This window comes from Dermacentor silvarum, chromosome 4, assembly GCF_013339745.2.
Source record: "Dermacentor silvarum isolate Dsil-2018 chromosome 4, BIME_Dsil_1.4, whole genome shotgun sequence".
Taxonomy (NCBI): Eukaryota; Metazoa; Arthropoda; class Arachnida; order Ixodida; family Ixodidae; genus Dermacentor; species Dermacentor silvarum.
Genome location: NC_051157.2, coordinates 30456616 through 30479120, shown reverse-complemented (window position 1 = coordinate 30479120; position 22505 = coordinate 30456616). Strand labels below are relative to the sequence as shown.

The 22505-nt window shown below is 46.3% G+C and overlaps 1 protein-coding gene across 2 annotated transcripts in view; it reads left to right on the top strand.

Annotated features, from left to right (window-relative positions):
• Positions 1–9140, top strand: part of LOC119449701 (uncharacterized) — a 99414-nt gene extending 90274 nt beyond the window's left edge. For both annotated transcript variants that reach the window (XM_037712940.2, XM_037712941.2), the window contains exon 3: positions 5888–9140. In XM_037712940.2, coding sequence (XP_037568868.1) covers positions 5888–6247 — 360 coding nt within the window. In that variant the 3' untranslated portion in view covers positions 6248–9140. The remainder of the gene's footprint in view (positions 1–5887) is intronic.
• Positions 9141–22505: the final 13365 nt, after the last annotated feature.

Here is a 22505-nt window from a genome sequence, read left to right as displayed (position 1 = left end):
TGGCGGCATCGTTCTTCTCGAAAGGCGGTAGTGCTGCAGTATATCGTAGTAAGTTTGTAGTGTGTCTGGACTTGGGTCTTCTGGCGTCTCTTGCAGTGCCCGGTTGCAGTGACCTCGGGCTATCGTGTGTGCTCGATGGTTTCCGCTGACGCCTTCATGTCCCGGTGTCCAAATTATCGTGGTGCGGGGTATTTCGTTGAGGCGATGTAGAATATCGCATGCGATTTTATGTAGATGGCCGTTCGCGTAGGCTCGACATGCTGATTGACAGTCTGTAAGAATATATAGTTCTTCGTTTTGTCTCGATGCCGAGATGGCGAGGGCAATAGCGGCCTCTTCGGCTGCGGCGACGTTCTGCGTACGAACGGAGGCGGATACCAGTTCTTGCTGTCTGTGTCCAGCCACGCTGATTACCATGCCCTCTCCATTCGGGTACATGGCCGCATCTGTCCAGCGAGTAGTGGAGAGAGATCTCCTTTCTATTGTTATTGCTCGTGCTTTTCTCCTGCCCAAGTGATATTCCGGGTGCATGTTACGCGGAACAGGCGCCACCATTATTTGCTCGTGTAGGGACTTGCGGAGTACTTCTTGATTGTTGGTTGTCGCCACAGGGTATTGCAACCTTCGAAGTGTTGCTCTGCCTGTTCTAGTGAGGTTGAGGCGCGTGATTTGCGCATGTCGGTGTGCTTCAATTAGTTCTTCTAAGGTGTTGTGGATGCCCAGGATATTCTTTTTCATGGCGACGTTGAAGAGAAAAGGCGATAAGACTGATCCCTGAGGAGTGCCTCTATTTGGAACCTTTTTCTCTTTTGTTCTGAGGGTATCCACGCCTACCGTTGCCGTGCGGTCCGTTAAGAATGCTCGAATGTAGCTATAGATTCGTTCGCCGCAATTGAGTTGCGATAAGTTTTTTAGGATGGCCTCATGAGCTACGTTATCAAATGCGCCTTTAAGGTCCAGTGCGAGTATGCATTTTACATGTGTGGTGACATGGTCCAGTACTTCTTCCTTCAATACAGAGATGTGATGTACGTCCTCCTATGCATCGTACACATGGCACTGTGGCGATATCAATAGCTGAATTTTAAGTAAGAAGTGGTTAGAACGGGCGAAATTCTGGTGGACACGGTGTAGGCATATGGTGTCGCGTTTGTTAAGGCCGTGTGTAGTGCTGAAAGCGAAGGTGTAGAGAAAGGCACGCGCACGTTGCTACCACTGTAAACGAATTTCCTTGGCAGAGGCTTAACCGTGGAGATTTTAGTGAGTGACTTCTAATGCGCGAAAAGTAAGTCGCGCAAGGCATCCGTCTTTTCGCAAGAATGAAATGAAATGTTCCGTAAATATCCGGCAAGTGGACGAGAGGGGAGTGATTAACAGCAGTAAGCAAGAGACAGTACAATGAATTATACACAATGACGCAGCACAAACAGAAACTTCATACTGCAACAAAATTGAGTCCTCATATCTGCGCCTTTATCAGCGGGACGTGCTCGGTCCATGGACAAATTTTGCCTTTGCGCTGCAGCGGACGCAGGCGCTTTTGGTGTTTGTTCTCAAGGGACATGAAATGCAAAGATGACTTTGTAATTGCCTTTTCATATATGCGTGTGCCGTTGTCGCGTGTGCATCAGTGTTCATAAGCTGCGTTTCGCGTCATCTTCCACCAATTATTAAGGTGGAGTGGCATTCAAAAAATGCGGTCGGATTAATTTCTTCAGCTTCCATTCAAGGAAGAAATAATTTCGCCGGCTTCCATCATCACTGTCTGTGCATGAGTTTCAGAAAGAAATCGTAGGACGAAATATATTCTGTAAGCTTCTCTGTCCCTGCTGAACTATATATGTGACCGGCGGGCACCAGCCTATAGAGCGAACATCACCAATATACATATAGAAGAGAAAGTAAATAAGTATTGGAAGAAGTCTGTACATAAAAGAAGACACGAAGAAGAATATGCCACGTTGGCTCTTTGTTTCTTTCGCGGATGCGTGGAATAATCGATGCAAGGACGTCGAGAGGGACGGCCACGTTTCCACGAGAGAGATGCTATGGTTAAGGAAACTGGATAGGTTAACTCAAGTAAAGGCTCGGCGTATTTTTACAGGTGACATGCAAGCAGGAATTGGCGTTCACCTGAAGATAGCACGGATCCACAAGGGAAACCCACATGGGCTCCAAACAATCCTGACGCTTTCTGGTTGACATCTCTACCTTCTCTCTCTTTCTCAGGGGATTCTCAAGAAAGAGGAACGTCAATGGTTTTTTTTCTTCGTAGTGCGGTGCTTTCCTCAAGTGGGTGCCAACTTTAGTTTACATTAGACCTCCTTCATCATGCAGATTTCTGCAGAACTCATTCACTTAATACATCTGTGTATGATAGCCGTGCGCTACCTCTTCCACTGTGATTCGTAATATGACAGTGAACGAACAATAGGCTAAACTGGGTGTATACCGTTGGCACTACTGGAAGCTGTTGGCCACTTCACTACAAATTATTGGGACTTATGATCGCTGCTTGCCATGGGCACTTGAGTACGGATATAAGTGCTTTAGCTCAATTTTCTCACCAGTAATACTACTATGAGGCGCGCTGAACGTCGTTTCGATGAATAACTCTTCACGGTCGTAATGATTTTGTTGCTGGAGATTGAAACAATGGGGCTTCTGGAGTGCTTGTTCCGGGAAGTAATTGCGCGCGATCAATCACGATCTTGTTTTGCTTCTGCATGCCTCGCAGTCGTGTGCCATACCGGAACCCTTCGCTCAGGTGCCCGTTGCACAAGGCTTGCACTTAGCGCCATTCCGACTCACGCACGTACACGTGGCGGCCGCACCTGTTTCCTGGTCGTCCGGCTTTTCCCGCTGACAGCCAGCGATCGCAGTTGCCGAACCTATCATTAATGCGAGCTGAGAGCTTGATATCGACTCGGCCTTGTACGTGCCGATTCGTTATTGTTCCCAGCGGTATTTACGTCGATTTGTCTTACTACGTTTACGGCGGCGATGACATGAATGGCCACGTGGTTGGTCCTCCGACCGCTATTATATCCATCATGTCTTCGGATATGTGATTGCCATAATTAAGGGTTGACGGGGCTTGCGTGAAATATGTCGGATAGTGATCGATTAATGATGGTTTGACTGGCCAATTTTTCTCAATGATTGGTAATACGCTTGAGCACGGCATCCCGAGGTATCTGAGCATCGTAACCCCTTACAGCACATAACTGTAGAAAATAGTGATTTTAAGGGCTTTCATATCTTCTAGAGGATGGCATCTGGGGCTCGTAACGCTCACGTGGGAATGACAAAGGGCTGACTTGATTTTGTGCGTGCGTCGCGATAGCAAGGCTTAAGATTGCGGTCTCCATGGAAGAACACGTGAAAAAAAGATATTTGCGCCAAGTCGGCTTTACGACATTACGACTTCCCTATAGCCAGATGTGCTCCTTCGTCGATGTTGCTGCCAACTAATTCAATTAGCGCAGGTACTTCGATGAAACAGCATTGCAACAGCGAAGACGATGGTACGTAGCGTGAAAGATGCCAATGCCAAGCCATAGAAATGTCGTTTTAATAGGTGTCTCATAGACAGGTCTACGAAGTCGCGATGTAGCCTTTATCCGCCGTGGTTGCTCAGTGGTTATGGTGTTGGGCTGCTGAGCACGAGGTCGCGGGATTGAATCCCGGCCACATCGGCCGCATTTCGTTGGGGGCGAAATGCGAAAACACCGGTGTACTTAGATTTAGGTGCACGTTAAAGAACCCCAGGTGGGCCAAATTTCCGGAGTCCCCCACTACGGCGTGCCTCATAATCAGATCGTGGTTTTGGCACGTAAAACCCCATAATTTTGCGATGTAGCCTTTGCATTGCTAGATTTCTTGTTTTGGGACCACTTACACGGCGATTGACGTGAACCAAGTTTATTGTTCATCTAGGCTTAAAAAGAACAGTAAAAGATTGGGAAACACTTGACGGTCCTTCTTGCAAAAAATAATTGGAATTGCAATAATTTACATACAGCATGGCTATTCGTCTGAACGCGCCGAGTTATCGTAAAATCACCGAACCGAAGCAGCATTGAGCGCTGATGGCACCTCTCTTCTGCCGTGGAAAGGCTCAGATTTCTGCTTTTTAGCGAGATTCTTAACGGTGTCTCTGGCGGTGAACCTATTCCTCTAAACACCTTTATCAAGAACAAATTTTTAAAAAATTATAGATTTCAGGAACGTTCCAGGCACCTTGAAGGAGTTGTATCAGATAACCCCTTTACCTTCTCACTTTGACTTAACCGTATTTATTGTTTTTAACAACGCCATTAATGTCGCATGAAAGGCCACTTCTGTGTGTTATGCACATCTTGAAAGCAAATAGATACTGACAGCGCTTGTGACTATACATGAGTGAACATTCATGTGCGCATGTGCGCGCTCCTTCTTCCTTTGCGTCTTGATTTCTCGTTTCCCACGTGTAGAATAGATAACGGGTGCGACCATGGGTAACCTTCCTGCCTTTTGTTCTATATATGGCCAAATTTTGAAGCCACGATGCATAAAGAGAGGAGAGGAATGATCATAGAATCTGGAGTTTCGTTCGACGTACTCAGACACATGCAAATTGTTGAGAGGAGCAGTCAGCACAAAAGAAGCAAGAAACCTTCGCCTAGTTGGTTACCAGCTCACTGTCGTTAGCTTGATTGCCCTCGGTCTTTTATTGCTTCCTTGTTCACTGCACTCGGCAAACTGCGATGAGCAATGCCACGTGTCGATCGCGAGGAAAGTCTGTGCATGCTACTCGGAGCACGTCGATTAGGAAACAGTGTTCATTTTATTGTATTTTTCATTCTGGACTTCGAGGTGGGCTGCCTCACGGTATAGTAAAAAGAAAAAAAATACTTATAAATATGAATGTAGCCCTGCATCCTGCAGGAAGTGCGGTAAGGATCTGTAATTAGTTCCCTTGACTCCGCTTGCTGAAGACAGCATGCATTTCTACGCACCAGAAAGACGGCCGGCTGCATAAAAGCATGCTCATTGATAGTTGAAACCGAGACAAAATCATTACTTGACGCCTTCGTCTTGACTTCATTAGGCATGAGTGCATCCCTAACAGGGTAGTGTCTTGCCACTGCACTGCCACTCGCATTGTTTGCGTTGCATATTATTAACAAATCATAAAAAATATGGATGTTAAAGTGCAGGCAACCACAAAAGGCTAACAAAAGAATAAAGTACTAGCCTCCAAGCGACACAACATTTCACTTCATTAGTGCTATGTATAGCTTCGAATGTCTTGTCGTGACAAATTATGCATCAACTACGAGTCGGCACTGAAGGAGCAGTGGTGGTGCGTATAGCATCAGTGACCGATGTTCAAGCGCACACTAGTGGGATTCGCATCGATCATCGACAACGACAACCCTTGTGCTCGTACTCATACAAGCACCGCCTGCCCGCCACAGTGCATGAGATGTGCAAGAATGCGTGCTTCGGCGTTTTTACAAGTGTTGTGAGCTCAGTTCATCAGCCGGGAATTGGCGAGGTGTGGTTGATAAGCTTCGCAGAAATGTGCCCGCAGAGACGCAGAGCTAGTGCTCTTACAGAATCACCAAAGTTGTAGTTCCGCTGGTGGAGCTGTGATAAACGTACACGATTTCGCACGGAATATGCGGTCGGAGCAAGAATTCGTGGTATTGACCGCAATCAAGTGATGTTCCACGTTGTTAAATACGAAGAGAGTTGTTCGAAGGTTGTCGGTAGCACTCAATTTCTCCCCCGGAAGGAAAAAGAAAACGCATTGGCGAAATTAAGGCGAGAAGGAATGAGATGCGGAAACTCCGGGGACCATTTGAAAGACAGTGTACGTGAATTTGCGAAACATTTGCAGGTGCTGGACTACGCTAGTCGACTGAACGCCGAGGGTGGTAGCAGCAGCCGTTACGGCAAGCCGCTCATCAAGCCCTACGAGAGCATCTACGAAGGCAAGTCGCAGGGCGGCCAGAAATACACGAGCGCCACCAAGAAGCAAAAGCAGCTGCCGAGGCCCACTTGGCGGTCGCAGGGCGAGAGCAGCGAGAACGAGATCGAAGGCTCGTCGGTCGGCGGTGTCAAGGACGGAGCGGTGCAGCCTTCTCCACTCGAGGACGACCACCTGCCACCCTTTGACTTCGCGACCTCCCGGAGCGGCGAGGAATCGAGAGAGTCGCCTTTCCCTGAGGCCGGGGAGATGGCAGGGTTCTTCTTCTGATGATCCTCTCACGGTGTCCTGGAGGAGGAGGCCTTCGGCGCTTCCACACTCTTGTTGCTGTTCTCGCTCCTGTTAAAAAAAAATCCATAGTGAGAGCGACAGCGAGTTGACCCTTGTGTCGCGACAAAGTACTCTTTGTGACAGGACTGTAGCGCTAGAATTATTGAGTGGGTTTTCTTAGACTGCAGTACTGCTTCCGTGCCGTGGGTGGAAGGATCACGCGTGAGACTTCGTACGGACGGTCTAGGGCGGAGACGACAAAGCGTTTGAGCCAATTTTTGAGCTGGGCCTCCTAAAAGCCGTAAGGTCAGGAAGCTTAGAACCGGGACGCGGCGCTGGCGGTTGGACAGCCCGTACGCTCTAACGCTGGCGTCGGCAAGCTAGCAGTGATGCCAACTGCGTTTACATTCTCAACACTCGGCATTTTGCGATTGAACCATCGGCATAATTGCGCTGTGCGACGGCTCTGAGCTTAACTGGCCTTTCGTCATGCGAGCGGCGTTGCTCGAAGCGATGGTGCGGTACGGAGAGCTCCAGTCATGAAGCCACGGGAAGCAGCGGTACTCGTTTTGGTTAAATCGGCGGTGTCGTATGGCGTAAGTAGCATTTGGTGGAAGTATATCTGGTCCAATCCTGAACCAGCGGCGACGATGCACGAACGTATTATGATGGGTGGCAATCTAGCTCACCATGCTTGAAAAGGTCCTATAACGTTGATCGTTGACAGCCGCATGACACTGAGTATAGCGTTAAAATTTTTTTCGATAATAACGATTCAGTTACAAATATATATATATATATATATATATATATATATATATATATATATATATATACATATATATATATATATATAAGGCTTAGCCAAAAAACCTTCTGTTTGCTAGATGGAGGGTAAGTTGTTGTTCTGGGAGCGCAACCATGAATCGCCAAATGAAAGTGTCTTGACAAAGCCTGGCTTCGTTATGTTCAGAACCGGTGCCTTGATTATTTTTTTTGTTGGTGCGAAGCCTTGGTCCCTTCGCTTACGATTGAGGACGCATTACTTATCCATTACTTATCACACGTGCGTACGTGTGTGGGCGGGCGCGTACGTGCAAAAACGATGTAGCAACAACCGTAGTGGCTTGCCTTCGCGAATACCGTAGCAGCCGAGTGCCTTGACGCCTTGGCGTTCGAATACGCGTCGAGATTCCTTTGCGAGTAAAGAGCCAAAAAAAGAAAGAAAAGAAAGTATACTGACGCTTCAATTTCTAGGCTGCGAACAAGCCTTGCTACATCTACCGCGGAATATGGACGCGAATCCCAATGACCGGCAGTACGACGTCTACGCCCTACCTCCACGATTAGCATGCGAAAGACATTGAGGACGAGGGAGACAGAATGCGCGAATCCACGCTATAGTTTGTGCACCCTCGGAGCGTCTGATAAGATGCGCTGATCCGTCATACGGCAAGCAACAGGGGTCACGTAGAATGTGGAAAAGTTGCTGCTCCGGCTAATCGTTCGCACGGTATACTGTCGCCAGATGCACTGATTTTGCAAACCGTTCAATCGCTTACTTTGACTTTGAAATGGCGCGAAGTTGTCCTTGATCTCCAAGGACAAAGCGAAAGTTACCGATGACTTGACGACAGCAACTCCGTTCAGTTTGCCGAGGCACCATGGCGACGCCATCGTGGGCAACCTTTCGTGACTTGTTTTCGGGAAGGTCAAAATTATTTAATTCGGAAAATGGCAAATTATTTTTTCTTTCATGCAGACGTATTTGACAGGGAGTAAGAAATGTATTTCCTGTGTGAGCTGATAACAACCAAAGGTGCGTGCCCTAGCTGCAATCCTTTTAATACTGCAGGTATTTTTCTTATTGCGCGAGTTGCGTTTCCCAATAGTTCAATGGTCGATGGTCGTGGTGCGAGGAGTCTCCAGAATCGTACAACAGGTTGAAACATCAAATTTTCACATGCACTCCTGTTTATTTTTCCAACTTTTTAACCTCACAGTACGGAATGATAGCGGCAGAATGTCAAAGGGATTTTTGAAGGAAGAAAGAACAACATTTAATGGATGTATGTTATGATTTCGTTGTTCGAACAAAGTGCACATGACCCAAGAAACGCCTTACTGTGGGGCAAATATGTTAGTGAGCTCCTGTGTAGTAAGTAAGGATAATTACTAAAAAGTGCACTTTTGCATAGCGTGCCCCTAAATTAAGTGAACATTTTATGACGGCAACTTAGGCCGGAGTGGAGTCGTACGACTTGCGAAACATGTTTTTCACGCCATCGCCCCAGTACACCCCATTCGACGAAATCAAAAGTAAGGGTTCTTGCCTGGGATTGCGTAGCTCTTTCTAAGATAGTCGAGTTTGTGCCTGTTCGATTTCAATGCAGGAAAAAAAAAACATATTGAAAAGCCATTCTTGCGTAATCCGGGATGTTGTAGGAGCGTAGAGTGCGTTTCGACCCAGACATTACGACGCGAAGCAAAATCGGGTCGCGATATTGTAGTGCAGAAGCTTCTGTCTTGTCTTCCTACAAGTGCACCTATGCTTGAAGTAACTTGAAACGTCCTTCCATCTGTTGTATATAGATTATCATCTTGTTTATCTGTGTCGTATCTGTTCCTTGTGGTGTGTGATGGCATTTTCAATCATAAAGAGTGTGTAATGTTGTGGTTATGGACACGAAAACTGCTGTCATGTTTATGTGCTTGCCGTGCTTTGTAGAAACACCCACGTGATTTTTATGAGGGTGAATCACAGCAGCTGTTTATTGTTTAGTGCGACATAATATACTTCTTTTTAGCCTACATCCTAAGAAAAACGTGAGCCGTGTGTGTGATACTATGTGTTTGATCAGAGTGTTGAAATAAACATTATATAATGAACAAACGATGCTCTGTTCTTGAGTCTCTCGCTTATACAGAACAGTTTTATTTCAGAGCAAGGAAAGATCTCCCTGAACTCTAGAAATAAACGATTTCAGATGTATTAATTCAAAATTTCTGTCTGCCATTCACATGTGCTCATGGAAGCGACATGACGACATGAGGCGGCACAAGATGGTCTGGTGACGCGAGACAGTGATGCCTGGAGATGGATTGAAGATGCATTTGCCCAGATGTGAACGTAAATACGACAATGATGATGATGACGACGACAGTGATGGTGTTTGAAGAAAAGAAATAACAGCGTTCGTCGGAGGCACTTCCGTATAAGGTTGTGCGCTAAACTTAAATTACAAATAACTTAGACAAATGGAAAATTACCCAGACACAACGCATGGACCAAATAAGTGTTCTTTTCTTCCTGTAAGTCGAGTGACGGCAATTCAGGGGGAGGGAGAGAGTGAGGAAACATTTATTTGGATCATCTAGATCGTTGATCTTGAGGACGAGTGGCTGGTGTCCTCATTCCAGGACTTCACTGGCCATGGCCGCTCGACGTACTTGCTGGACGAGAGCTTCTTGTCCCGCCAGGGTATCGCCGCTCAGCTGTACCTCCCACCGCTCAAATGACGTGCTAGGCGTAAGTGTTGAGGTTTGCCCCCGCACCCCCACGAGATATGAAAGAGCCTAGGGCGTGTTTCGCCGTACCAGGGGCAGATGCCGCGGTAAGCTTGTGAGTATATTTTGCTGTATTTGTGTAGGTAGGAACATCGTAAAGACAGCATTGGTGTCTGCCTCGGCTTTGAGGCAAATGTGTTTATCTTCGCTGCAGAAGGCGAATGGTGACTGCATACAAATTTACACCAACGACTTCATTTCATCTGCGAACTGCTCGTGCGCATTTGTCAACTCGGTTAAATTAGTACCGATAAGGTTCGCATTGTCCCACATGACGACATCGACGGTGACTGAGTTTGCTGCTCTTTTTACTGCGATTGATTATGTCACTGAAGAACCACTTAGAAAATGGGCCATCCTCTGTGATTCCAAGCCAGCCCTTCAGATCCTGCTGTCAAGCCTACGTAAAGATACCCACGACCATTGAGTGCCCGAAATCAAGGAGGCTCACCATTGGGCTCTCGAAATGGACAACAACATGGTTTTTAAGTTGCTGCAAAGTCATTGCAACATAGTAATGAGCTCACTGATAGGGCAGTTTGGCCTAACCAGGACATTTCCCAGAAGCGGACGTTGAAAAAGAACATAAATAAAAGAGAAGCTCTGAGACTACGGGCTCGTAACACCACTCTATAGCTGATTGACTAGAACTCCCCCCTCTCTCGAAATGTTGTCCGCGAATTTCGAGACCCTTTCCTGAAACTTCAGCAATACACAAGATATCCCGCCGCATGCAACGTTATTGTCTGGCTTGTGGCTGGGGGCGTGGCATTGACAAAGATCTATTTAAACAAACTCAAATTTATACATTTAATTTAAAATTTAGACTTAACTTTAAACTTAACCTCTCTTGTTCTTGACTGAATAAAAACTTTCCTAACCAGTGGTCCCTAATTTGTTTTTGCTAATAATCATTCGTCTCTGTCTCCAGTTCTTTAAGGTTTACCAAAGGGAACGATCCTCAGCTCTCTTCTTTTCTTGATTTACATAAATGACTTACCTTCTTTCATACAATCTAACATCCACCTTCTCGCAGACGACTGCGTTATTTATCGTCATGTACACAACAGCTTGGATCCTTCAATCTTACAGTCTGCCTTTAACCGTATCTAGTTCCTGGTGGGAAAAGTAGTTAATGTGCTTGAACGTAACGCAATCCGGACAAGTCTCATTCCATCGCAGGCAATCCTACCAGTTGCACAATTACTCTATCATTGGCTCTGATGTTCACTCTTTGGAAGCTTTCAAATGCCGCGGCATTAACCCCCGTATAATTCGTAATGGTCATTTCATGTAGCACACATTACCAGTGAAGCTAATCGTTTTCTTGGCTGCTTACGCTGAAACTCAGTTCTCGCCCCTCCACCAGGTAATATTTTAACTCTGATTCGCCCTAAACTGATTCGTCCTACGGCTACCCACCACATTAGATCACAGTTGGATCACCTGAATTCAGGATTATTTTCGGTGCCAAAAGTACTTGCACCATGGCCACACACATTGATCAAACACTCCTTGAACCATCATACATTCCTTTGTCAGACACTCTCAACGCCAGCGAACTGGGCCGATTCAGAAGGAACTGGCTTTTTGGTTACAGACACCACGGCCACGAGGCCGAGCGCTCCCACTAACTTGTTACAGCCAAAAAAAAATATTCAAAGAAATAAAATGGTTGTGAAAGCGGACATGGGACCACCACGGTCCACGAGCAGGCAGCTGCAATCCACGAGCCGCCAGTAACAGAGGTCGCCGACTGCCGGCTTACGGCGGCGCGATGCGTGCAATGAATGGGTAGCAGGTAGGGTAGCCCTCGGTGAATGCATCGTTCTGCGCGTGGCCGCCGCGTGGCGCTACCTTCTTTGGACGCGTGGCGTACCTGCCTGACAGGATCACGGGCCCCTCTGCATCCTCCCATAGCATTTCGCATTAGACCATTGCCGTCGGGCTCATGGCTGAATGATGTGCTGTACATTGATTAAAAAAATTGATAGTGGGGGACCGCGTTTAAATTTTGACTACCTAGGCTGCTTTAACGTGCACCCAATGCAAGGTGTACGGGCGTTTTTGAATTTCACCCCCCTCGAAATGGGGCTGCCGAGGCCGGGATTTGATCCCGCGCCCTTGACCTGAGAAGCGCAACGCCGTAGTCACTAGGCCACCACGGCGGGTAGCTGTATACTTTCAGCGTGCAGTTCAATTTGTACACGCTCTGTTAAGAACACAGGCGTTGTAGTAGCTTGCTCTTTGTTAGAGGACAATAACATGAGTAAGTTGGCTACATTAAATACCAGCGACCTGGAGCCATGGTTGAGATAGCGCTTAGGTAAAAAAGAAAAATGTTATTTATTGTGGAAAACGAAGAGGAGTAGCCGTCACTGTTGTAGGGTGATTAAATTTCTAATTTGTCTGTGGTTTTAACCATTTAGACAAGAAAAGAAGACTACGGTTCACACACGCACAATAACAAGTCGCAACTCAGTGTGGCATTAGTGCACCTATGTGACTGGACATTGTGTTATTGTGATTTGCAGTTGACTTTTAGTTTTAATGGGTTAATGGGTTTAGGTTAATTCTTTTTTTTCATATATCTATATGAAAATGAGTAGCCGGCACCAATTAAAGGCGCCAACAACTCCTAAGTACCATAAAAATAACAAATAAAAGTAGCAACTACGCTACCGGCTTGCCCACAATGTGTTTACGTCGTAAGTATACCGCACTCATGCATGAGGAAACGCACGAGAAGTTCTTCAAATGTACGAGTCTGGTTACAGATGTGCAAAAAGAGTGATTGTATGTGTGTGCTTGTGCGTGTGTGTGTGTTTGCGTGTGTAGGTGTGTGCGTGTGTGTGTGTCTTTGTGTGAAAATAACAGGGAGTAATGAATATTCATTCGTATAAACTGTTCTGCGGATAGAAATTTTTCTAGGGCATATTCAAATGTCCACCTTCTATGTGGAGAAACAAAATCTTATGTCGTAGCTGATTTTTTAAACCGTTAACGATGCACCAGTTTTTTCATGCAATGTGCACCATTTGTCTTCGAAATCATTTGTGTGCTTTGAAACATGAAGCTCAAGATTCTTGCCTAAATAATTATGCTCAAATAACAATATAAAATTCACGTTTTAATTAACATGTCCTTCGTTGTCCCTTCTCCTGTGTCCTTTTCCACGAGCCGTGCGATTCCCACCAAAGCGGGGGAGAAAAGTAAAAGGGGAAACAAAACTAACACTTTGGTGCTTGATTGCGTCGGGATCCTCAGTACCTTTCTCCAACGGCGCACTTAATTTCTCCAACTAGCGGCCGAACTTCCACGTACTCTATCAATGATTGAGTTGTTGATTAGAATATAAATATTGTGATGAGTTTATTGTAACGAGGAAGTAGTATTCAGCTGTGGCTGGGCTGCTGATTGGCGCTAATTGACCAATTTGTTAACGCAGCGGCGATAAGCATGCGCAGTTCGCAAGTGTTGTTGTAGGATACATCGTGAGATGAAGCCCAGTTAGGCAAAATGAAATATCGCCACAAAAGACGCGAAGCTTTATCTTGGCTTTGCATAGCTTGACTGTCAAATAAGCTACCCACTTATCTGTTCTCGCCTGTCCTCAGTATCACCCGTAATAACTCTCGATCGCCGTTGTTACATTTTTTTCTTTACCGTGTCCCCGAATAGCTTGTCAGAGCAACCTTTCTCGAGCCGAGGTCTATCAATTACCTTATCACGTCCGCTCTGTCTTTGTCGGCCATGGTACGCCGAACACGCCGGTTCTCATCACATCGCGGAAGGTTAAGCGGCATTGATTTGCAAGACTCTCAGGGAAGGTGGCAAATCGCCTGGGAACTCCAAGTGGCTGTTAGCTTCTTAAATGCCGCCGAACAGTTCGTGTGTCAGCATTCAGCGATACACTTACAGTGTCCGCCTCAAGGGGTTTCAGCACTCCTATATCAGGCATATTATGCGTCTGTACGTTAGTAAATTTTCAGGCGAAGTAGGTCACATGGCAATAGAGAGAGAGAGAGAGAGAGAGAATAAACGTTTAATAATATGAATCAGTGAGAAAGAGTGGTTCTTTCTTCACACACACACACACACAAAAGTAAGCGAAAAAAATATTGTGCAGGAACCATCGACACTATGATTAGCAATGTAAGTGAATAGCCCGAATGAATGGGCAGGGGAGCAAGCGAACGAGAAAGAGAAAGAGAGCGAGCGAACGTTTTCCTTGTCGAGTCCGACCGCCGACCAACCAGTGACCAACCATGAAAACGGCCGAGATAGCCAAAGAAAGTTATTCGCTTGAAAACAAAATCGGAGCAGGCTTAAGCGATTCCTCCACTCTGAACGCCTTTACTGCGACAGGAGCAGGCCCTCACAGCGGCCACCGCAATGCTACATGCTTACTGGCTCCTCAAATAATGGTGTTATCTAGAGAGAGAAAAACAAATTTTAGATGCCCACAAGGCACAGGCTTGGTCCGCTGTAGTATTGGTTGCTGGGCTCCCCGAAATACGTGCACAGGCTCCACCACTATATCAGAGCCTGCATGGCACGCCCAACCCCGCACGAATTGTCATGCGCGAATGTTTCGCTATAGCTCAATGGTTAGAGCGTTCTGCTCCCAACTCCACGTTGCCAGAGGGGCATCACCATGTGGGAAAGAAGTCAACATCCAACTGCTCCTACTGTGACACTCGAGGGGCTTCGGTTGAGCTTTTTCTCATGAAGCGCTGCCAATATGATCATCAGAGAGCCCGCTTTCGCGGTAAAGTTGAACCCTTTGGATGAACATGATTTTAGGTGCGAAGCGCCTTATGCGCCCGGGCTGTCGGCGTCTCCTGTCGTCGTCGTCGTAGTCCCGGTAAGCAAGCGGCTCGTGCACGCGCTCGGCCCGCGCTCGTGCCACTGCTCCCGCGTTCGTAGTTGTCGTCGTCCTCCACAGCTGGCTACGTTGCCGCTCATCATTCCAGTGTAGAATTTCGCTTCTCTTCTGTCGTCGTAATGGGGAGGCCGCTTTTACGGGGTTATGAGCCATTTCTTAAGGCAGCATGAGCCCATTAGTGGTGCATCACTGCATGCTTCGCATCTCCCCAGGTTTCACGTTAGTGGAGCGGCATTTCGCTCAATGGGTCATTTGGAACTTACACATCAATTTAATTCACCGCTCAAACCGAGCTTACGACTTAACTTGTGCTAACTGTAATATCTAATAAAAACTAGAACAGTAAGAAAGGCGGCCGGACAAATTGCTGACGGAGTTAAAGAAAACAATGATGGTTTCGCTAATACTTCATGGTGAAAGACATCATCAAGCTTGTCCTAAAATAGTGATGGCTTGGTCGCACGGCTGATTTTTTTCTGTAACCAATATAGTATTTGCTCATGCCTCACGAAAGAGAGATCTGCTTCGGTAGCCAGAAGGGATTTCCTTATGGACAGCAACCTAATACAAATTTGCTTTTATTTGTAGATTTTTGCGAACTCTATTGACTTATTGTGTTTGCTGTTAAGACTATTAGAACAATGCGGCATTCATGGATTCGTGCTTGCACATATGACAGTGTTTTTATTGCAGTGTGCACGAATAACCATTCCCGCAAGTTCATACATATGCTGGAGAACTGCTTTGGCTGGGCCTGGAATGCAGACGATGAAACTTAAGATCTTAATATAGGCTGGACTGAAGCCAAATGCGCCTGAAGACTGTACCCGTTCAGTGCCAATAAGTTTGCAAAGACATTGCCACAGTTCCTGCAGGATACAGAGTTATAATATTTTATTTTATTTTATTCCTCATATGAAACATCTTCCCGGAAAAAGAGGGCATATAAGACGCATCGAATAATCAGTCTATTTTTCTTCTTGTAGACAGTACGCAGATGTGTCTGTGGAATGAGTATGCATGTTGCACGGTAAACAGAGTGGCTTCAATTTACTATCTGCGCATCGGGATAGCCGGCTCTCATGCAGCCTACTTTACCGTTCTTCAACATTTTGCAACAACAACAAACACGGACAAGTTACATCAGTAGCGGTGGTGGGATTTAGCGGGTCAGCAGTCGAGATAAGTAAACGACGTTTAGACTATAGGTAGTAAAAAAGCAAGGAAGAAAGTTGATAGTACCGTTCTGTTTGCCAGATGGCTTAGCTGAAGCTGATGGTGATTGGTGGTAAATTGGATGGAAATGATGAAAAAAAAAGGAGATCATCGAGATTCTCAAAAACGCCGAAAAAGGAATCAGGAGGGAAAATCTGTATGATAACTCAAAGGGAGTGCCTTGCTATTTGAGGCCCGAGCTAGCTGCTGAGGACAAAAACATGCCGGAGCAAATAGGTGCCAAAGGATGAGGCATGTGTGTGCTGCAAAGGAAGTCAGGAATAGACTCGGCACATTGTATAATGGAATGCCGAGATATTGACCCAGAAAGACCCGTAGGGAGTGTCTACCTTCCAGAGGTGTTGGGATTCAAAAACGACGATAGGATTAAAAGGTCAGCAGTCGAGATAAGCAAGAAGCGATTAGAGTATTGGTGGAAGAAAAGCCGGGGAGAGGTTATTAGAACCGGAGTCATTGCAAGAGTAGGTAATGGCACAGCATATTAATAGAGGTTTTAAATACGAAAGGTCGAGATTAGGTAGACAACAGGCTAGATAGGATATTAAAACCTGATTATATCAAGCGGGCTAGGGGTCTATTTGTCCCCGCTCCGCTTCAAAGGAGATGCCAATCATCATCATCATCATTATCATCATCGTGATATCTTAGCCTACCTTCCAGAATCAGTGGGATTTAGCGGGTCAGTAGTTGAGATAAGCAAAAGACGTTTAGACTATTGGTAGTAAAAAACCAAGGAAGAACTTGGTAGTACCGGATCTGTTACTGGCATAGGTAACTATACAAGGTAGATATAAATGTTTTAAAGAAGAGAGAGAAAAGCTGAAGGACGCATAGAAAAAATGCTAGACTGATAAATATCTATAGATTACTAGATTAGCTCAAGCAGGATAGGTGACTATTTGTCACCGTCCCGTTTCGCAGGGGATGCCAATGAATAATCATCATCAACGTGAGGAGGTGGCCTGACGACAACACGACAACGACGATGACAGCTGTGTAGCAGGAGGTACGTACGGACGGACACAGGGAATCCAAGTATCTGGCTTTTAACTGCTGCCACAGTAAATAACAATAGCTGAAGGAAGCTAAAAGACATACGCGAAAGAGTAAACGTTTTGTCAGTGCCTACAATATTCCGCATTTCTTACATCTTAATTTTTTTTTCGTTAAGTTTGCGTTGTGGTACAGATGTTTATTTGCATAAAATCGTGGAGGCTCCTTATGCAGGAATTGCAGTAGTGGCTTAGCGAGCTTGCTCTCCATGAGCCAGCGCCTATAACTTACTGTCTGATGAGCTCGCAGCCTAGGCAGAGCCACAACAGAGGAGAAATATACGCTGTACAAGCTGGAGGAGCACATTTGAACACCTGAAGACCCAGTCCACTGGGTCTTCAGTTGTTCGACCCCAGGTTCATGCGACGGAAGATGTAAGAGCCTGCCCAGTCCATATTCCCAGAAGAGAGACTTCCTCCACGCGAGAAAGAAATTTTTTGACGAGGGCTCATTGCAACTAGAGCCGCAACAGTGGTGTAGTGTGAGGCGGCATGTATAGAGAGCGTACCGGCATTTGGCGGGCGTTTGAGGGAACGTGACTATGCGCCTGCGGCTACGATGCGAATGCACCTGGATAGATCCTGTAACAGCTACCTCGGCAAAAATCGCAATCGGTTGAGCTTACGCCTTTGCTTTTCGCAACTCCACAGCATCCACTCAGTGCACCTTTCGCCCACACACCACTGGCGTCACGTGTTCGGTGATGCAGAACCCAAGGCGTCCAACACACGCTTCATTATCGTATATAGCAGCACTGCGTTTCCCGTTAAGCAAACAAACAGCCCTTTCAAAGTGAAGAGGCTGGCAACATGACCGCAGCTGCTATTAATGAGCAAACTGCTTTGAACTTTGCACCGGAGGCGTCTGGGAAGTCTCTTTCTCTTTTCCGTGGCCGCGCTTGCTAGAGAGAGAGAGAGGAGAGAGAGAGAGAATGAATCTTTGTTTCTGAATATGATGGCACGTCGTTGAAAACACCGCGGCGCTCACTGGCTGCTCGAGCAGGTGGCTCGGCTATACTCGCCAAGAGCGTCTAATTTGCGCGCTTCCAAATGGGACTACATATTTTAAGCCGGAGGAGGCCCTGAACGCATACAACACCCTCACCCTCCTCCTCACCGTCTCCACAGTTTCTCGCTCCCAACAATGGGGCTGCTGTGGAGGCCCCTCGTTGGCCGCTATTATCGCCTGCTGCGGCGCCGAGGATAACCCTCGGATTGTCCTTGCAACAAGGGCGCGATGACTTCCTTCCTCAGGAACGTGGCGTCGAGATCTGCGCAGGCTGTGTCCACCGCATGGTGCCAAGTTGGCGCCGTTAGAGGCGAAAGAATCCTGCGAGCGGTGTCCCGTTGCACATTCCCTTGCTAACTGACCCCTTTGGTTACTCGAAGCGCTATGTTTTCCTCTTCGCGACGCAAGCAGCTCGGATAAATAAAGCTCATAATAACCCCAGTCACGTTTTGTCCTTCTAAAGCCTGCAGTATTACGGGAGCTATAGCCGGCCGCGGAAGACACGACGAGCACTGCTTTACGCGGCATTGTTGAAAGTACACAACTAAAAGTGCGCAGTATAGATTGCGCACATCTGCGCACTTGCACTCGAGCTATAAGTAGCTTTAGAAATAGGGGACCCAAAGTTTGGGGAACGCTATCGGCCAGATGTGCAAAACAATGAAAAGAGAGTACAAAAGAACCACAGAGACGCACGAAATATAGTTTGGATTTTTTGGGTACGCAAGGTCACCTTGGTGATGCTATTGATAGAAATCTCTATTGGTTAACCGTGTAACGGGGCTTCCGCCACGCTCTTCACGCTTTTAAGCTTCGAAAGAAGATGACATGAACCCTTTTGCACTCTTTAAGAACGTTCCGGCCAAAGTGATTCTAGAAGAGTTGCACTACACATACTGTCCTTGTCTACAGGCACCAGTATTATGGTTTTATTTACTTATTTACTTGAACACGCGGAACCATTGAGCTCTTCGAGTGTCGCCGTTTACTCCTACAGTGAACAAACGTAGCAAACCAGTGAAGCCTCAGCCTGGAGCCAACGCTTCCTTAAGGAGATTTGTGCTCGCCAAGATCCCGACTACAACCGGTAAACAATGTAGGCCTCACCCTTTTGACGAACAAGCAGGGACATTCAAAGAGTTGGGTGCATGGCCAGGCGAGAGATCATGCTTGTGGCAAGCGGAACAACCTCCCTCCTGCTCCCTGTCCCCCTGACCTCTTGTTTTTTTCTCGCCCTTCTAATTTGAAAGATTGACAAATGCTGTGAAATATAATATGCGTTGTCTGTTGCATGTGGCAGACGAAAGAAGCGGGGTTGGAGAAGCGCTCCTTCGGTATTGTATTGCCATAGACAGACTCTCGCTAAACCGAGCACCATTTTTTTATTTTATGTTTTGCAGGGAAGCTTTCTCGTCTTTACCTGCGCCGCTCGTTAGTTCCAAGAGGCTGCACAAATTTAGCGAGATACGTAGAGCTCGAATGGCGAAGAAACAGTGATTGAGATAAGGCTAGAGAGGGAGGCAAATTACGCAAAGAGAGATAAAGTAGCACATATGACTCTGACGTAGATCAGTGGTCGGGAGCTTGTTGTCACGCTGAGCATCGGACCATTAATCACATACACGAAATCTCTCATTGAACCACCCAACGCGGCCTTTGCCTGGTGCTGCCAACAACGTATGCTGGAAGAGCGAGAGCGCTTTGCTGGCGTCTGTGTCGAATGCCGAAAAAGGCCCGATAAGTTTACGCGCCCTAACGTGAACGTGACGCAATTCTCGTGCGAATACAAAAGTGCTGAGAGTGCACGGAGCTCTGGTCTGGGTGTAAAGTAAAAAGAAGACTGCGAAGCTTATACGCGGGAAGCTAAGCCTACGCGAACAATAAAAATGTAAAGTAGACGAGCCTCATGGTGTCTGTGAAACTCAGATTTGATCGGCTCGTTGCCATTATACATCTTGCGTGCTTTTCTCGTCCAGTATTAGTAGCCCGAGTGCTGATAAATTTGCCCCTGCGCAAGCTATAGCGGCCTTTTCTTCGTACACACAAGGCGCCTTCACCGGCTCCTTCTGAAAATGCACCGCTGATTCATTTGTGTAGGTTGCCACGCCGTTCACGAAGGAAAATGAGAAAAAAAAAATGCTAAGGAATGTTTGCGCGTTCCCTGTCCTCCGTACGTGTGCTGTAATTAAACATTCTCGAGAAACCGATGGGCTACTTGCGCAAGAAACAAGAATAAGGCTCACAATAACGCCAGTGTGTATGGCCGTTCCATTTTCGCGCCGGAATTAAGCAACTGTGCCACCTTCTTGTTCTGGTACGCTCTAGTTTCTTGCGCCACGGCGAGCAGGCAACTATACAAGACAGAAACACGCTCTTTACTGGTCGTCCCCTTAATGAACAAGGGTCTGCAGTCTTTTATCGCATTTTGCTTTATTTTCTCACCTCCTTAGAAACACGTTAATAGCTATTAATGGTTGCCTCGCTATTACCCTGAGATCTTTCGAGGTACCCGTAAGAAAACGAAGCGAATGTTAGCCAGCTTTTTATACAAATCCCGCAAACACAAAGTATGCTTGTGCCTTATATCTCGTCTATTCGATTCACAGATGTAAGAATGATTTGTAAGAATGGCCGGAAGCCAATGGCTTTGCGAACCAGTGTTTAAAATGGTTCACTTTGAAAGAAGCGCCTTAAAATCTAGCCTGGCGAGAGAATGGCGTCAGTTTCATGGGTGTTCTGCAGATTTTAGCATATAGCACACGGAAAGACACGATGGGCTCTCTCTGGCCAAAGCTGTCTTGCTGGAGATAACGAAATGATAGCTAACAAGTGCGGCAAATTGTTCTAGTTAATATTCTATTATGTTGCAAGAGCGTATAGCGCAAAACAGTAACAACAGGAGGATACTAGATATGGACGAGAGCTAACGTCTAACTAAGTTTTATTGTGAAAATGCGGTCATCATACAGATTGTCAGAAGGTCGTACAGGATGTAGTATATTTCTTTATAGTCCATATAAGGAAATGCACTTTAAATAAGAAAACCTAAAAAAGAAAAAAAGGGTGAGAAGTGTGCCCTGTTGTTACTGCTTTGCGCTTACACGTTTTCAACAGAATGAAATGATAAGTCATATTGAGCGAAATATATTACGAGTGAGGCCGCCGCATTTCACAAGAGCCTTCAGTAACCCTAAAAAGAAAAAAAAATCTGTAATATCCGGGGCCGCGGGCCTTTTTGTACACACACGCAAAAAATAAAGAAAACACACAATATCATAACCGGATATTGCATGGTTTAACTACAGCAAGGTGCCAACATTTCAACAGGTCGCCTGATGTTCCCGTGGCTCACCAATATGTAAGCACCAAATTTGTAATGCATCAAATATACTTCCTTTCAAGCTTCCTATTTCATTTGAAATAGCAAACACTACAGCTCACGTTAAACGTAAGCCATAGCGCCCTCATATGCACGCAGCATCTGTTCAAACCGGTGGCTGAACATTTCAAGTATAAACTGGAACACGCCTTTGCGTTTACATGTTCGCCAGCGCGTGCGACATCTGTGCGACTCGGACTGTGAAGAGTGGCCGGCTAGCCGTCGATGCTAGATTGTATCATCGAGTCAGCATTTGTAACTATAGTGTAACCATAATTCTTTCGCTACTAACCTATGGGGCAGAAACTTGGAGGATGACAAAGAAGCTTGAGAAAAAACTAAGTGCCCTGCAATGACCAAAGTTTGGATAAGTGATATAGGCGCAACGTTAAGAGACAAGAAGATTAGAGATCAAACGCGGGCCACCGATATACCAGTTGAGATTAAGAGGAAAAGAAAGACTCTGTAACGTGCATAGCAGAGAACAGGTTGTGCGTTAGATTGATAACAAAATGCCTGCTATGGAAAGGAAAACGCTGTCGAGGATGGCAGAGGTTTAGTTGATGTCATGAAATTAGGAAGATTGCAGACATAAGATAGGATCAGCACATGCAAGAAGACAATGGGTGATCGGAGATTTCATGAGAGAGGCCTTCTGCGTTGCACATAAGTAAGGCTAAAGATGATGAGTATAATTTTTATACATTGTATGAATCTGCCAATGTAATCTCAAAAGCGTTAAACGTCGTGGTTATACATACGACATGAATTTCGCATTCGGCCGTGATCAAAGTACTCCGAGCACGGTTTGACTTTCCCGCTACGCCAGGAGTGTCACCGAAGCGACGCGCGCACTTACATTTCCCAGGACGGGTAAGTAAACCCGAACACTTGGGCCCCTTTTGGTTTTTCTCAAAAGCTCCAGACACATCCTTCACACAAAAATCATGTATACCTTTGGCGGCGCAAACTCGGGCCGAGTTTCACGCTTCAGAGCAACGCTAGCTAGAAAACGGCAGTGCCGACAAGGATTGCCTTTGAGAGGCCGGTTTTCTCGGCTCTCCTTGCAATTTTTATTCCTTTTTGCAGTACAACCGAGTTCTTCTGGGAGCACGCGCCAACGTCAA